The 17,797-nt window shown below is 41.8% G+C and overlaps 1 protein-coding gene across 1 annotated transcript in view; it reads right to left on the reverse strand.

Moving 5' to 3' along the window:
* The window catches only part of pola1 (polymerase (DNA directed), alpha 1), a 159,659-nt gene that overhangs the window by 105,348 nt on the left and 36,514 nt on the right, over positions 1 to 17,797 (reverse strand). Inside the window, 6 exon segments of the mRNA XM_034181311.1 lie at positions 463 to 637; positions 723 to 854; positions 1,068 to 1,200; positions 1,683 to 1,888; positions 3,202 to 3,294; positions 3,920 to 3,952. Coding sequence (XP_034037202.1) covers positions 463 to 637; positions 723 to 854; positions 1,068 to 1,200; positions 1,683 to 1,888; positions 3,202 to 3,294; positions 3,920 to 3,952 — 772 coding nt within the window.

Consider the following 17,797-nt stretch of genomic DNA (forward strand, 5'->3'; position numbering starts at 1 on the left):
AGGGAGTTGGGGTGGGCTGATGCTTGGCCCTGGGCCCTCTGATGGGCAAACTGGGTAGTTTCACAAATTGAAAGATGAAATGTTCATTCAACTTGGTGAAATATTTGTATTAGTGCAAATTAGTAACGGTACAAGTATATTTAGCCAATTCCTTGGATTAGCTATTCTGAATATTCCTTATAGGGGATATAGACACTGAGCCAAAAATTGAACTTTTGTCTGTAAGCTTGACTTTTAATCACTATTTCTCAAAATCAAATCACTTTGTCCTTGGCTGACCACTGCATTATGTTTGGTCCAAACTCTTCTAGTTGTCTTGTTTTGACAGGGATATACAGAGACATGGAACTGAAAACATTACCCCTGTTTACTCTACCAACAAGTGGGTATAAAAAAAAAAAATAAAAAAAAGGCTGATTTTGATCACTTAGCTGAACTTTGAGGATATTTCAGTCATCTCACCGAGCCATGTGGCTATGAGCACGCCGTCGATGCCCTCGATGGGCTCACAGATACGCGACACCACAGGGTGCACCTGCTGGGCGAGGTAGTACTGGGTGTCCAAGCTCAAGCTTTTCTGCTTCTGGAGCTGCTCCAGTGCGTAGGCTCTCTGACTGGCTGCTAGCGTAGAGCCGTCCTGCAGTGGAAAACACGCGATTATGCCGCCGCTACATAAGACACCCTTGAGGCCTCAGATTAACACATGTTCAAGTGGAACTCACCTTGCAGATGACGTAAGACACCGTGTCGCCAGCTTTGACACGTCGACCACCCTGAGAGTTGATCCACAGAGCCACGTGCACGTGAGGGAGGTTCTTCTTGTCCGGATAGTCCTGAGGCTCTTTAGTGAGAGACTGGGGGGGGGGGGGGGGGGGGGGGGGGCAAGGACGAATAAAGAGAACAGAACAGAGTACTTTCCAATGGTTCTCATTATCGTTATACAGTGGATCGAATTCATCAGGACAGAGAAGTTACAACTGCATGAAGATGATTTTCTGCATCCAGGATGAGACAAACCTGGGCTACACATAAGAGTTAAACGTGCATGCACACGGTGACATCCTCACCTTATGTATCTCGAACTGTTTGAGCGGAACGGCTCCATTTGCCACCTTTTCTCCGACCTCAACCAGGTGTTTCTGTATGTTCTCCACAATCACATCTCGACTCTGATCGGACAGGATCTGACCAATCACATAGCTGGAACAGGAGCAGAGCGAAACTTACCGTAAAAGAGCATAACGTCCTGCATTTACAGTTTATTACAGATCAGTGCATGCGCTTGAAGCTGGATGTGTTCCTCATTTGTCTGAAGGGAATTTGTGAACTTCATTGACATTTTTTCTGCATTTGCATCCTCATTTGAGCTTTTGATGGATGGATGAATGGAAGACTGAGCACGAAAGTGAATGTAGCACCCTTTAAACACTGTGCGATGTAGGCAACACGGACGACAATGTGCAAACACAAACATGTAACTATCAAACTCTAATGTGTTTTCAATAATACAGCGCTGATGCACACCACTCCCTTTCTGTGCACCTGCACATTAAAAACTGTTCATAACATGTAGACTCTTCATCACCCCCTACAGGCCGATTCAGCTCCTCTATTCATTTATTCGTTACGGGCTTGACGTTTGCGCTGTTACAAAACAGTGGTGACCGATGTGGGTAACTTACTTGCCACATTCTTTAGCCAGGTCACACCAATCTCTGCGGACGATGTCCAGGCCTTTGAGCTCCTGTTTCACGCTGTACCGTCCATCACCATGCGGCTCCACCACCAGGGCAGCATATTTCTTCTTCTTCAGCAGTAAAAGTGACTTAAACACACCATCGATGTCGATCTCCAGTAGCTTGTACAGTTTGTTGACTTCAGCTTTTACCTGTGCATAAAAAAAGGTTTCATCCGAAGTACTGAGGACAGAGTGTTGAAGAAACGCTGGTTTGGTGAAAATCGTACAAAATCCATATGATCACATTATTTGTTTTAGAATGTAACTGCTGTGAAACAATCAGAAGGGATTTACTTCTCTACATTTCTGCCTCACAGACAACCAAACCTGCGGCTAATCCATCCTCCCTCCAGCGGGTGGCAGACACATCTATGGGATAATACAAAGGCAAAACAAAGCCGCCTTTTTGATCGATATGGTGCATCAAAGTTGACCAGATTTTAATGAGTTCTTCCTCATTATCTGCCCTTTTAATTTAGTGACATACAAGATCGTGGCATTTATTATTTTGATGTTTTTTCTGAACAACATGGGGGGGGGGGGGGGGGATTCATTCATTTATTCTTTTAAAGGATACATGCATTGGCTTCACTAAAATCTCCGGTGAGGGGGAAACCAATACACTGGCATTATATGTACCTTATTAAAGAAGACAAAAGTACCAAAATATTTAGGATTAAAAAAAAAGATTACTGTGCATCTATACAATCCAATGTATGTGTTCACCAATATATCTAATAATAATCAACATATAGTCAAACTGATCACCCGAATGTAAAACCACTGGATATTTAAAATTTATATTGGGTTTGTGGAGGTGGTGGTTTGGAGGTTCAACACCCACTAATGTGCCCTGAAGCAAGGTCTTTAATCCCCAAGTTGAATTTGGTGCGCAGATGTGCATCTGGCATGACAGCAGAACCCTGACACGTGTGTGCACACACATTTGTGAGAGAGATGACTGTCAAGTGTTTTAAGCATTTGCATCAGACAGAAATGTTTTATAGAACCGCTGTCCATTTACCACAAACAATGTGACATTTGCAATTTATATAAAGTATTTCCATGGTGCATGGGGTGCTGCAGGGATCATCTCGGGAACATTTCTCAAAATTACTCCATCACCAGTGATTGAAATACACCGGAATGCATGGAATCAAACAAATTTACCATGATGTTAACATGCCAGGAACTCTTTCTAAAGTACCTGGGGTATGTCTATTTTTGGAAACCTTTCATCACCATTTCAGAGTGCAGAGCGTCTATGATTATTAAGCGTGTACATACAGTATGTACGTTTTATGCTTTAAGACTTCACCACAAGGGGCTGCATGTATTGCTTTAGTACATAACAGTTATATCTCCTCTAACCTTGTAAGAGAGGCACACTTTATGGAAAATGACTAAATATTTAAACTTGTTTCACTGTCTCTGCTTTTGGAGAAGCACCTTCATCAGCACACCTTATTGCCCAGTTTGAAGACTTCGTCCAGGGAGCTGCTGTTGGTGTTGATCATAATGGAGTCGGTGTCACCGTAGATCACTTCTAGATTCATCTGATGAGCAGAGGAACACAAAAGTAAGACAATTAAAATTTAAGAACAGCTGCTACAATCGCCGACATCTAACAAACAGATCAAACTTCAGCCACCGACGTCAACATAAGTATTATTAATTACCTTTGTGAAAATTTGTCCCAATGTAACTACACTTTTTTCATGTTCGGCAACTTTAAGTTGTAATATGTTAATCAGTAAAATAAATACAATTTCCACAAATTATCACAGAAGTGCTCAACATCCAAAAAATGTTTTGTTTTTAAACAAAGAAATCAAAACCACCATTTCAAATGTAGGCAGATTAAATCTGGTTTGGGCCTCTTTTACATTAATCAGAATCATGTGACATCTGTTTTAAACATGATGTGAAGTAATGATCATCTTCAACCTTACATACTTGGTCAATAACACATTAAACCCAGACTGTCTTAAATGTAGACACATTAAGTTAGACTTGAATCATTTCACCCCTGGTTTAGAAGTGGATCAAAACAGTTTAAAACGGGATTAAAATTAATCTACCCAAAACAGTATAAGAATTTAAAAACTACAAAAACCACTTTAAATGAAAATGAAAGAGAAGATTTTCTAACTGGGTGATTACATTCATTCCGTGACCCACCTTCTGAGCCAGGTCTTTGGTGTGCATCAGAATCTGGGGACGAGAGCAGGAATAAATTCAAACACAAAGCATTCCAAAACACATAAACAAATACACGAGTCAAGAACAAGCAGTTATTAAAAATTAAGTTTCCATGTTATTTTTTCTGCTGGTAGAAACGTTTATGTGGACGCGGAGCTGAGCAGGTGACTTGCTGTTAAAACGGGGTATAATTGGCTGAGAGGCCAATTATGTGAGTGTGCTGCTGTGACACGAGTCTTTTCAACACGAGCAGGCACACAAAACATAATGACTCATAATGGTCTTTGTCACCCGCGGAGACACTGACAGACAAATAAGAGAATTCTGTTAATGCGAGCTGTGGATGTACTGTATGTGTGTGGAACACTTATGTTTAAAAATACATTCATTATAGCCATCAATTACCTACAAAAAAAAATCCCCTTATATTCTAAAGCTTTATACAATCCACAAGTTAACATATAATTACTTTCAATAAGTTCTGAATGAGCTCAATGTGACATAGAAGAAATGGTCTCAAACTGGCACCCAAAAGGCCAGTAAAGGCCTGAAAGCTAGTGGTTTACGGCCTGTAGCATTCTGACACTAATAGCAGGTATACGTAGAAGATCAAGCACATCAAGGTGGACTTTAATGTTCTGACTCCTGAACATTTAGACGTGAGCATATTACGCCTGTCCTGTACTCACTCCACTGGCTTCCAGTTCGTTTTAGAATTGATTTTAAAATTTTAATGTTTGTTTTTAAAGCTATTTATGGCCTTGCACCTCCCTACTTGTCTGAAATTTTAACTTTGCGCACCTACAGTAGGACATTAAGGGCGTCTGGCCAGCTTTACTTAGATGTTCCAAGGTCAAGATATAGATGCTGGGGTGATCATGCTTTCGCGGTAGCTGGCCCCAGACTGTGGAATGAGCTACCTCTTGAGTTACGTACTATTAAAGACTTATTTATTTAAACTGGCTTTTAACACTTAGTGGGGAGGTGACGTTCTGTTATTTTTATGTTCTTTTTTTATGTGTTAAAATTTTATTTCATATGCGTTTTATTTTTGTAAATTTGTGTTTTTAATGTTAAGCACTTTGGACACCAGTCGGTGACTCTTTTTACTACAACAGAAACAAGAACTAAAGCTTCTTTATGAAAACATGACGCATGTGCACTACCTGATGATTTTAGCAGGTGCGCTCTGTGGGTCAGGCCTTGATGACGATGTGTCCCAAGAGGAACAACCTCCGAAAATCGCTCATTTACCGCAAAAGGCGACACAGCTAGACAAGGAATGCGTACACACCCTGTGTGATAATGTGCCAGACGAAGGTGTGCATCCGCAGATGCCCGAACAGCGACAAGCTCTGCTAACAGGCTAACCTGAGGTCAAGTGTTTATTAAATCATATTTTGGGAGCTGAGCAGCAGTTCTTATAATTTTTGCTTTGGTGTCAGCATTAAAAATTATGACCCACTTATTTCCTCACTAATTCCACCAAATTTTCCACCAAAGCCCTCAAACTACTGACAGCTGCTAAAAAAGCTAACACGGGTAGCATCCAACATTACACCACATGATAAATTTCACTTGATACAAATTCCGGTACACACACGTTTTAGGTGATTTGTTTGAAGCGTTAGCCACACAAAAAGTCATCACTACTAATATATATTTGTAATAAAATACCCCAAAAAGTCAGGCCTTCACAGCAGATGCAGCTAGCTGCCTGTGACCAATCACAACAACAACACATGATCTGTCACTCAAAGCGACCACGCCCCTAATGTGTTATGATAATCTGTCTTTATTTTCAAAGATGATGATGATAACCATCGTTTAACTACAACAACAAAAAGGACAACAGCTACGGCCAGTATTTACAGTCTTCTTCAATTAGATAATTGGGATTAATATAATACGCTCATGGCTTCTTCCTTTTTTTTAAATCTATCTTTTGCATTAAGCATTCAAACCAATGAGTATTTCTTCTAGTGGTTGTAAAACACAATACCCCAAATGGAATTAAGGATGAGGACAAAGTCTCCAACAGTTGACGGGACGGTTGATGTAAAACTAACTGTTACGAGTTCCAACGCACCAAATGACTGACTACCACCTGCCGTTTGGGATAACCATCACATGATAACAAAAATGTCCAGTGTAAAAGGTTTTGAACTCTATGTGTTTATAACATGCAGCAGCCTGAGGACAACCAATGCCTATGACCCCAACTGGGAATCGTTCCTTGAAAGCATGTGGACTGGTACTCAGGATCTGACCCCCACGGTGGGAAAGCTTCACTTCACACAAGTAAGAGATCTAAAATATGTTGATGTGCTTAAAACTTCAAGCTGATCTTGACTAAATGTGTCAGTAACGTGACGAGTTATTTTGTCTTTAACGGCACCGAAACAGACTTTTCATAAACGACACTGTCCCGTGTAATCAGTTACTTTCCCAGCCTGGTGATATCGCAACAGCAGAGGGATTCGAACAGGTGGGGGCCCCCGTGAAGGCAGGGTGGGTGGTGGGCTCGGAGGGAAGGAACGCAGTGAGACCAGTCAGCAGCAGTCTGCTCCTCAATCAACCGCGGCCACAGATATACACACCCACATTCACACTACGCTCAGCACGGGGACAAGGACGCGGCTATTTCAGAGTGTGAGGAAGGGGCGGGGCTGAGTAGCAGCAGGACGGGAGGTGTGTGATCCATTCCCTGAAACCAGAGTGGGATTTAAGCTTGTTTTATGGGCTGCAACATACCAGTGTGTGTGCGTGTGTGTGTGTGTTCACTTTGATTCACAGAACAGCCTCCTCCATTCAGGGCTGCAGTCAAGGTCAAGCAGTCTCACACATATTTTAGCCATTATTCTAATATGTAACAAGACATATGAACATCTGAAGCCATCACACCAGGCTGAGTCTGGCACCGCAGGCTCGGTGTGCTGCACAAGCCGGGAAAGCTCGGTTAAACTTTCCACAGGTCAGTTGGACTCTCGGTAGCCTCAGCCTGACTTGTGCTCGAGCAGCTCACTGTAGCCTCGGTGGATCACAGAAAGCTACCCCAAGCAATGCAGAGAGAAGCAGACAGTGCACACCAGAGTTGGCCCTTGTTATTTAGATTTGTCCTGGGCAATCTTTTGGGCCGAAGGGATAAAAAAAAAAAAAAAAAACTTTCCCCGAATCTGCACGAAGTGGTGTGAGGCCTCAAAGCTGATTATGGCCAGATAAAGGACCTGCGCAGCAAAATCACTGAGGTGTAAGTCAGCTTGTTACAGCACCATCTGTGGCCAGGTGTGAGAGTACATTAAAGCCAACAACCATCTGCGTAACCACAGAAAAGCAACAAGTCCACTGAGCTTTCATATGATAAAACTGGAAGGCTCAAGGTACAGTTAGCAAGATAACCCTATTGCTTGGGGGGGGGGGGGGGGGGGGGGGGGAGAAGAACTATACTGTCTTAGCAATAATGACTGAGTCCAACAACGATCAGGCGGACTGTGTGCCAACACTGACAGCTTGCTGCCATTACAAGTTGTTTACACACATCTGCGTATAAGCCAGTGGTGGGCACATTTCCAATAATCCGATAATTATTGAAGATCAAGTTTTCATTATCGGATTATCTTTTCAGATAACTTTGAAAACCATTATCGGACTAATTATCTTCCTGATAAATTTTTGTCCAATAATGTTTAGACCATTAACGTGGTAAACAAAGGTGAACAGATGTGTAGTTCTACCCTCCGCAAACAAAGAGCTGCTTCCAGAAGAAACCACTCTATCCTCTGCAGGCAAAGGAGAACTGGTCACCAAAAAAAAAAAAGAGAAAAAAAAAAGCTAATTTCTTTTAACCCCATAATGATATGTTGCCAGTATCACCCAAGTCATCCAGAGGCATACATTTTAACTTATGGTTCAAATTTTAACCAAACTTATTTCGGACAAGTTATATAAATTAATGTTACTTCTGAAGTTTTATAAAGTGAAAATATCAGATATATGTTTTAGTTTTAAAGTAATGCGCTAGTTTTTAAGGTTTTAATGTGGGCATGCTGTGTCCAGGTGCATTATGGGTGATAGGGTAATCTCAGTATGTTCACAGCAGGAGAAATGCATTTGAGACACTCTGATCAGGGCGACAGCATTAAACTCTAGTGCCTAAAACTCTCGTGAATATCTTCTCTGGGTTTATAGATGTTATTATTGTGTTTGCTTTTATTAAATTCCACCCATCTTAAATGTAGCAAGTAGCAACACAGATTATCTGGAATTTTGTAATTGCAAATTTTCAAGGTCTCTACTGCCATCTACTGGCCAGTAGTGTTCATGGCAGTATTCAGACTGAAGCTGGGCAGACACTGTACCAGAGAACCGCATGATGTAAAAGTTCAGAGTGCCCGATTTATGTTCTCACACACGTACGTTCAAAAACCACACGTCGGACTCGTGTTTCCAGAAGCAAAACGTAAACACAAGCTTTTTTTTCAAACTTAATTTACTAAAACTCTCAATGGGAGACATCAAAGTTTAAAAAACAAAACAAAACAACATTACAAGACAGGTCTGCGGTGTTAACACAGGCACAGCGTGAGAGTTTGGATACTTGTAGCTCTTCAGCAGCAGGATACCCTCACGACGGCCGACAAGAATATCAAACAGGTTTGATTTTCATCTGACCATACGATCGACGATCAGGAGGTGGTCGTGAGATGTTAAACGCAGCTCGTTACTCCATGTGCACTACACGATGGAGGACGCGTGATTAACCTGAAACTCAGTGCGATCCAAAAAATTCTCGCATGAATATAAAATCAGCTGAAAAAGGGCCAAAACTCTCACTGGCAACAGTAGATCATGGCAGTGTTCTATTTATTTTGACACCGGTTATATCAGACGGTTATCTAATTACAACTTGGCTTTTTGTAATTGGGGGGGGGGGGGGGGGGGGGGGAATCGATGTGTGGACTCATTTAGACGGGCACTCCATACGCTGTCAGTTACAGCAGGACAGAACGCTTTATGGAATGACCCGTGTTAAAGACAAGTCGTTTGACCGTGAATGTGGAACATGAGAGCTCTCATGGACCCACAAACACATAACCATGGGGTGAGAGCGCCCATCTTCACTCTGTGGGCCCCACTGTCATCGCCGTGCACGCCACACATACTGACGCAAACAACTAAAAAAGCACCTCAAGCAATTCACGACTTCAAACTAGGTCAACTTTTTCTATCATTCATCACGTCACTTAATGCAAGTTAGAGAAAAGCCAGTGGGCGGGGCTTATCCTTCAACTTCATGAACAAACTCCAGTCGGAAATTTGGTTTGAACAGTCATTCAAAATCTGAGAAACAAACACATAAAAGCCACCACATAACTCATAAAAAAGCAAGAATAAATCCAAATACACAAGTGAGTGAAACATCACTGAAATATCAAATATACTCAATAAAATAAATTCTACACTCCAAGTTCTATAAGGTAAAGAAGAGCTCAGATTTCTTCTGTGTACACAAATAGGTTTATTCCCTCAAATTTCATTCACAAATTTGTTAAAGTCCACGTTAATGAACATTTGCCACGTTCATCCGACACAACTGAAGAAGCTGATCAAACAGCATGATTACTGCACAGACATTCCTGTGAACGGCTCATCATAAAAACACACCCTAATGACGGGGTCTCATCGACAATTTTTGGCCCCAATTTTGAGGAAATCATGCTCAATATTTAAAAACTGGTAAAACTGCTATTATTGTACTTTCTGGAGTATAAGTTGTGTTTTGTTTGTTTGTTCTTATTAATTTGGGAGGTCCTCAACTTATAAAACAAAAAATCATGCGTTGGTCATTCATAATATAATAATAATAATAATCATAAGAGTAGTAGCAACTATTTATATCAGACTTTCACAGGAATTAAAGCACTAAACAAAATAAACTGCAACAATAAAACATAAGCTGCCCATAAGGGGAAGGGACAATTGGAAGTTCCCCATGGTGGCTCAGCTTTTGTCACCATATAGCGGGCAATGTGAGCATTTCAGGGCTTCTGATACATTTCCTACTTGAAACCCAAAATTCAGTATTTATAAACATTAGAAATGCATGAGTTTTTTTGGCACACAGAGCTTTGATCTCCCAGTATTAATGTATAAAAATATACAGTTCTTGAATTTTAAGATATGAAACTAGGTCAGAATTTCTCCTGATAAGTACAACTTGCAGTTGTGAATAATAAATGCTAATAATAATAAGTACACAACAACAACACACACAAAAACCCAAATTCATGAGCTGATAATGCAGAAAAATACTTATACTGTGACTTATATATTGGTTTTTCCTCTTCCAACAAGCTTTTCTTTTGCTTTTTAACAGATGCAACTTATATTTTGGGAAATGCAGGACCTACGGTTTCATATCTGCTTACATATGAGTGGAGCCAAATATTACATCATCTCAGCTCGTACAAGTGGTGCTGCTGTGCTTCGTCGTCCTGTCACTCATGATTTCTTTATGACAAAATCAGGCAGAACACCGGCCTTCACTCGATAGTTTGAAAGGAAGCGATGAAGATAAAACAGGCAGTGATAAACTGACCCCAGAGCCTAGAGGGCAGCTCCGCTCCCCCTCCCCTGTTTACCCGTTTTGAAGTCCTCAGCAGACGCACGCCCACATGCACAAACGAACCAAACACCCCTTCACTGATCAGCAGATCAGAGAAGGCATGTTAAACCTCAGCATGGCAGAGGGCCCTCGTAAAAGGAGCCCCGGGCACAGGCGACAATTGTTTTGAAAAGCACTCAGCTGAAAGGCATTTTGGAGATGACAGTCGGCCGACTGAAATAGCACCTGTGGAGGAACACCACTGTCAGAGCTGAGGGGGGCACGAAGACGCACCACACCAACACACAACTCCACCACCACAAACCCAAACAGATGCATAAAAGATTTACAGCGTCTCTTCTGCGAGGCTGATCTGTCATGCGTGTGCAAACTCGCACGGAAACCTTCTCTTGCCAAAATAATTTTCATCTGTACGCAAGCATGCATGTGCAGCTGCCGCGTCTTCACGTCGGTGTGTCAGAAAGCAACATCTGAGTTAATACAATCATCCCACCACACAAACACCAGCATCACTAAAAAAAATACTTTAATAGAAGAAGACACACGGGCGCGTCTGTGCTTCACTTCCTTTATTAATTTAATCATTTTCTGCCACTTATCCGGGTTAAAGTCACAGTAGCAGTAGACCAAGCAGCTCAACCCACACTTCCCTGTCCTCTGTCAAGCCCTCTAATGCTTCCTGGGGGACCCCAAGGCTATCCCAAGACAGTTGGGAACTATAATCCTCCAGTGTCTCTTGGGTCTTCTCAGTGTTCTCCTCTCAGGTGGACGTGCCTAGAAAATGTCCCTAAGGGAGACGACCACAGGGCATCCTCATCAGATGTCCAAACCACCTCAGATGGCTCCTTTCAATTCAAAGAAGCAGCGAGTCTACTCAGAATCCCTCCTGGATAGTCGAGCTTCTCACCCTATCCAGGAGTGTAAGCCCAGATACACGGCAGAGGAATCTCATTTTCGCCACTTCTGTCTGTGACCTTTTTTTTCGGTTATTGCCCAAAGTCCATGACCACAGGTGAGGGTAGGAGTGTGAATCGACTGGTAAACAGAGTCCTGTCTTCTGGGTAATGGACAGGAGTCCAGTTTGGTGATCTCAGAATTGCATCGCTGCTTTTTTGCAAATGAAGAAGCAGCTGGAATCAGGATCAGCACCTCCAATTCTGGAACCTACTTATGTGTGTGTGTACGAGTATGTGAAAAATTATGCAAATCTGTGTCAGCTTTTTTTTTTTACCCTGTGACCTCAACAACCTTGTCTTTGACACCCCCAGTGATTGCATTTTGTCAAATTTGACCTCACCTGGCCAATACTTGGCCCCTAGAACTCAATTATACCGTATATGTGTGTGCCAAGCTTGGTGCAAATCAACCCAATGACGTTTTACCCAAACAAACACTTTAAGCCCTTTTCACACCGGTGTCGCAGACCGAATGGTCCCCCTAAAACGTGGTCCCCCCGATAACGTGGTTCATGGATTAACACCTCGTTTCTGCTTCAAACTGCACTCCAGTCATCATCTACTTCAGCAACAGATATCTGAAGCTTTTGTACAACAATCATTTCCACATAAATTCAGTATTATTTCATCATAAAAGACGGGGGAAGTGATCTGAGCGCTGCGGCTAAATGAGCTGCTAGCTGATGTGTTCACTGAGAGTCGGACATTTCAAAGCGTCACGGAATGTCGCCTCATTTCTGCTCAAAACTGACTTTAGAATGATTTAAGAGGTTGTACCTTTATCATCTGATGGCTAATAATCCCATTAATTCATTTGATTGCTTTGGGTGAAGAGACTGTCTCAGACGAGCTGCTGTGGCCCGAAACGACGCATGTGCAGATGCAAAAGGCGGACCAATTTTTGGGGGTGGACTGTTCGGTCTGCGACATTGGGCCTGCGACACTGGGCCTGCATAGAGTTGCACTGTGCTGTGTATTTAGTACACAAGAATGGCGGCGTAAGTTACGCGCAGGGGGGAGAAAAAAAAAAAAAAACCTGTACACGCAGGAGGGAGAAGCTGGGCTCCATGAGGCCGTTTTTACAGACTGCTTGAACACGCAGATGGATTTGATACATTGGAAAAAGTTAGAATACACTATTTCCATTACTTAACTGCCACAATTGTGAGAGAACCTGAAGAGGTGAAAGAAAGCTGCAGCTGGTGATGGCGAGTGCAATTTGGGCAACACAAGCAATGGAAAGTTGCCAAGTCACAGTTCTAGTCAATGTTCTTGTAAGCACGTCACGACACTTTAATTTGCTGCAGGCCAAAATAGATTTCATACTGAAGTTTGCACAAGTCCTGGACACGTGTACTGACTTACTCGGTTAAAACCATTTCCTAATTGCCGGTTGTTGGTGGGTCTATCGCTGATAGAGACACCAGATGTCAGATCAATCCATTATCAATTATAATCCCTGCCAGGTCTCTCATGGCCTCATTAGCAGGTGCGAGTGAAGTTGAATTTTAGATTCTGAAACCTTGTCCGATCGGCCATCAGCTCTCACAGACGAGCTAACGCAGCCAAAATAGCAGCGCTGCTCCCATGTGACTATTTGTTAAGTCCACTCCTATCAGGAGTAAAGCCGGCTCTTTAAGAGGACTGTGGAAACATGCAGCCCTCGTTTCCCCAGACACGGGTATACGTGTACATGTGCAGACGCACAACTGCATCAACGGGCTTATGTGTTCTTATGTCTAATTCAGGGAAATGTAAAAATGACCCCTGCGATTCCACATGGCAGCAGCAGCAGCAGCCCCGGCAGGCTGGCATCCTGAAGGAGAGAAATAAATGTGACGATATTTCCTGGCATCACGGAGCAGACGTGATGGACAGATGACACATAGTGAAGAGGGGGGAGCACCAGAGAAATTAAAGTTTGCTTAAGAGTTCATTACAAGCACTTTAACATAACTAAAGTTCAACCTGTGCACGCGCTCTGCTTGCTTCTATCTGTCACTCCGCAAGCCATCCAATAATGTCAACTACAAGCTCTCGTCAGGCTGTTTTTAAACACAAGGACAGAGACTCAATTACAACCTCCATCCTGAGACGCGCACCTGCTAATGGCCATCAGATTTGCTGGCAAAGGTGCCAGAGGTCAAATCAATCTGCGTTCCGCAACAATCAGCAGCTTCCATCGGTCCTAAGATCACACAATTAGGAGAACATGCACACAAACGGCAAAGCATTGAGAGAACCCTCGACCTAAACCGACAATGGCAAACTCAGAACCACCCCTAAGGAACAAGAAGCAAGTCAGGCTTACTTTCAAACTGTTCACAATGTAAAACTTTGTTTTTAACTCGACTATTTGTAGCTATGTGCTGATCCAAGTCATTTAATATTGAATGTCTGTTGATAGAGTCCCAGTTCAATATTTGACAATTAAATAGGTCTGCAATGCATCAAGAAGAAAGATACCTGTAATGCTTTTTTTTTTTTAAATAAAATTTTGTATTTGGCTCTTATCAACTGATCGCAGTGCAGCAGCAATGTGACTGGTGGATTGTATGCCATGTGACATTCATTATTTGTCCCACAGCATAAGTGATGTCACGACCGTGCCGTTTTTGGGGGGCTATTTACTGTGCATTTGATGGGAGGGGGAGCTATTTACTGTGCATTTTTGGGGGAGGGACTATTTACTGCGCAATTTGGGGGGGGCTGTTTACCGTACAATTTTTTGGGGCTATTTACCGTGTATTTATTTGTTGTCTTTCAGATGCCTGATTCTGTTTTTTTTCCCTCTCTGTTTGAGGTGCGGCTCCATCCAGAGATGGGAGTTTTGTCGACTTCTGTAACCCTCCCATCCCGTGCACCAGCAAAATTTCCTGTATATTTGTTTTGTAAATTGTGTCGGTAGCATGGCCCAAGCAGAGGGTCACCCCTTTGAGTCTGGTCTGCTTGAGGTTTCTTCTTCAAATCATCAGAGGGAGTTTTTCCTTACCGCTGTCGCCTGTGTTCTTGCCCTGGGGGTTGGTAAGGTTAGACCTTACTTGTGTGAAGCACCTTGAGGCAACTTTGTTGTGATCTGGCGCTATATAAACAAAAATAAATTTAAATAAATGGAAACTGGGGCGAGCGCTATTTACTGTGCATTTTTGGGGGGCGATTTACCGTGCATTTTGGGGGGAGGGGCTATTTACTGTGCAGTTTTGTTTTGTTTTGTTTTAGAGGAGGGCCTATTTACTGTACACTTTTTAAGGGGGCAATTACCATGCATTCTTCTCCCATTCGTTTCACTTCATGGCTCCATTAACTTTTTGTAAAAATGTTTCCATGACAGGAGCAAGTTAAATCCAGAACCTGCAGTGTTTTGTGAAGACATGAAAATTCAGTAAGGTATATCTTATATATTATATTCCAATTCTAAGGTGGAACTATGCCAGCATATAAAGGTATATCTAAATATCTAAAAAGGAAGCGTAAAATAGGAGAGTAGAAAAGAGTAGAGTAGAGCCACTTGGGTGCCTGGTCTTGAGAACCAGGGATGTTTAGCAGCCGTTGAAGTGATTTTTTTTGTGGGGTGGATTTAAGAAAGCAGACATGTGCTCCACACATGCCGCTGAGCTCCTCAGTGTGACAGCTCTCGCTGAAGTCAGCAAGTCCTGCAGGCTGGAGTGAAGTGTTTGGTCTCACTGGTCTCTGATTCCTGCTCAGAGAAGAAATACCTCTTCAATTTTATGTTAAATATCCAGTGGTCGGCACAGTTAACCAAAAGGTTAGCTTCAACAACAGATAATCAGTTAACTTAAAAGTTATCTTTGATAAAGACAAACCGATAAACCACCCAAAAATTTATCGGAAGCTACAGATAACTTTCAGTATTGTCTCCAGTAGACTTACAACTACTAACAAGCTGATTTTGAGTTTTAACATGACGATTGCTTCTGGTAGCATCAAAGGCGTCTACAGACCCAAACAATGAGTCAACACCTCTGTCTTTGTGCGCCCTGCCCACTGCTGCAAGCCCCTGTTTACTACATAGCATGCAGCAGTGAAACAGTTCAGAGGAGCAGTGGAGCGCAACTCTCTACTCAATAGCAGTGTCGCGTGAGGTGGAGGTCTTGGAAAATAAAGCAATGCTGACTTATGGTTTGATTTATAAATAAAATTAATACAGATAAAATTACTCCATTAATGTCAATTCTGTCATTTGTACAAAGTTAAAATATAACGCATATCTTTTAATTTTAAATAATGTACTAATTCTGAAGTTTTGTAACAAACACAGACAGATGCAAAAGGGATTATGGGTAAAATCTGCCTCCACTAACAATGATTGGTTGACTCATTCATTCTATGTAAAAACCAACACATTAATGTGATGTGACGTGTGTGTTGGTATTAAAATGTGCTTTTGTAAAATATGCCATTTTATTTATATGTAAAAAAATAATAATAATAATAACCCATTTGCAAAAGCCAAATAAGTCAAGCTGTGATTCGAAAACCATCTGATGTAACCCGGGTCAAAATGCATAGAACACTGCCATCTACTGGTGACCAGACGCTCAGCCCCTTACCCATAATCCTTTGCATACCAGTATTTTAAAACAACAAAATCCACAAAGACTATTGTAAATTAACATTATACAACCAAATTGTATACTTTTGTTTCTTTAGCTGCAGTAAGAGGCTGCAACAACTCTCAGGCGCTCAAAGAATGATAATTTATGGGATATCTCAAATTAGGGTGAATACTGCCATGAACACTACTGGCCAGTAGATGGCAGTAGAGACCGTAGAGCAAATGGGAAAATATTGGAAAAGCAACCTGAGCTTGACAAGTAACAACATCTAGAAACCCAGACAATATATTCATAAGAGTTTTAGGCACAATATACAAAGAGTTTAATGCTGTTGTCCGTGTGGAGCCTGATCAGAGCGTCTCAAATGCATTTCTCGTGTCGTGACTGTACCCATAATGCACTGGGTAGCAGAGCATGTCCACACTAAAACCTTCAAAATTACCGCAGTAGTTTAAAACTAAAACATATAGCTGATATTTTCAGGTTATAAAACTTCAGAAGTGACGTTAATTTAAATAACATGTCCGAAATTAGTTTGGTAAATGGTAAATGAACTGCATTTATACAGCGCTTTTCCATCTGCATCAGATGCTCAAAGCGCTTTACAATAATGCCTCACAATCACCCCAATGTCAGGGTGCTGCCATACAAGGTGCTCACTACACACCGGGAGCAATAGGGGATTAAGGACCTTGCCCAAGGGACCTTAGTGGTTTTCCAGTCAGGCGGGGTTTTGAACCGAGGATCTTATGGTCTCAAGCCCAATACCTTAACCACTAGACCATCACCTCCCCCATAATTTTGGTTGGTTAAAATTTTAACCATAAGTTAAAACTGTATACCTCTGGGTGACTTGGGTGATACTGCCAGTGAATTAGTATGATGTCAGAAGCAATGATCTTGTGACCAGTTCATCTTTGACTGCAGAGGATAGAGGGATTTCTCACTAAACCAGCTCTCCTCTGTTTATAGAGAACAGAGCTGTTTATCTGCTAGAAAACAGGCAAGCACTAAAATCTTTGACATCAGATTTAACAAAGGTTTTTATCTGTTAAAACTTTATTTACTTCATCTGCAAAACTGTTAGCGATTTAAAAATTATTGGACCAAAATTTATCGGAAGATAATTGGTCTGAGAAGCTAATCCGATAATGAAAACATTATCTTTGATAATTAGCAGTTAGTGGATTAGCGGAACTGTGCCCACTGCCAACCACTGAAAATATCAATAAAGTAAATAACATAAGACTGATCTATTTAGGTGTCATATAAAACAGTGCTTTCCATTTGTGCAAAGGAAAGAATATTTTCAAATATCCTTACAACTGGACTCTTAAACATTCACTATTTGTGTATTACTTCATGGGGATCTGATGGTTAGGGTTTTTTGTTATTGCATCATCTCTGCATCAATGGGTGCACAGAATTTAATGTAATTGCAACCTTACACCACGACTAGTTCAAAAACATCCAGTTGAAGTTCCGATCATGTTCACATCATCTCATGGTGCTTCTGGAAATACAAAAACGGAAAAACAAAGCCCACCACCACCACCACACCAGATGACTCTAGTTCTCCCAAATTTGGTTGCTACCACATGTTGTCGGTAACGTTTCTTGCACCAGCCATTTATATACAGACAAACACCGACATTGCCATCCCCCCACCCCCCAAATGTATCCAAAAATATTTCCTGCG

The sequence above is a fragment of the Thalassophryne amazonica genome, chromosome 1, assembly GCF_902500255.1.
Source record: "Thalassophryne amazonica chromosome 1, fThaAma1.1, whole genome shotgun sequence".
NCBI classification, from domain to species: Eukaryota; Metazoa; Chordata; class Actinopteri; order Batrachoidiformes; family Batrachoididae; genus Thalassophryne; species Thalassophryne amazonica.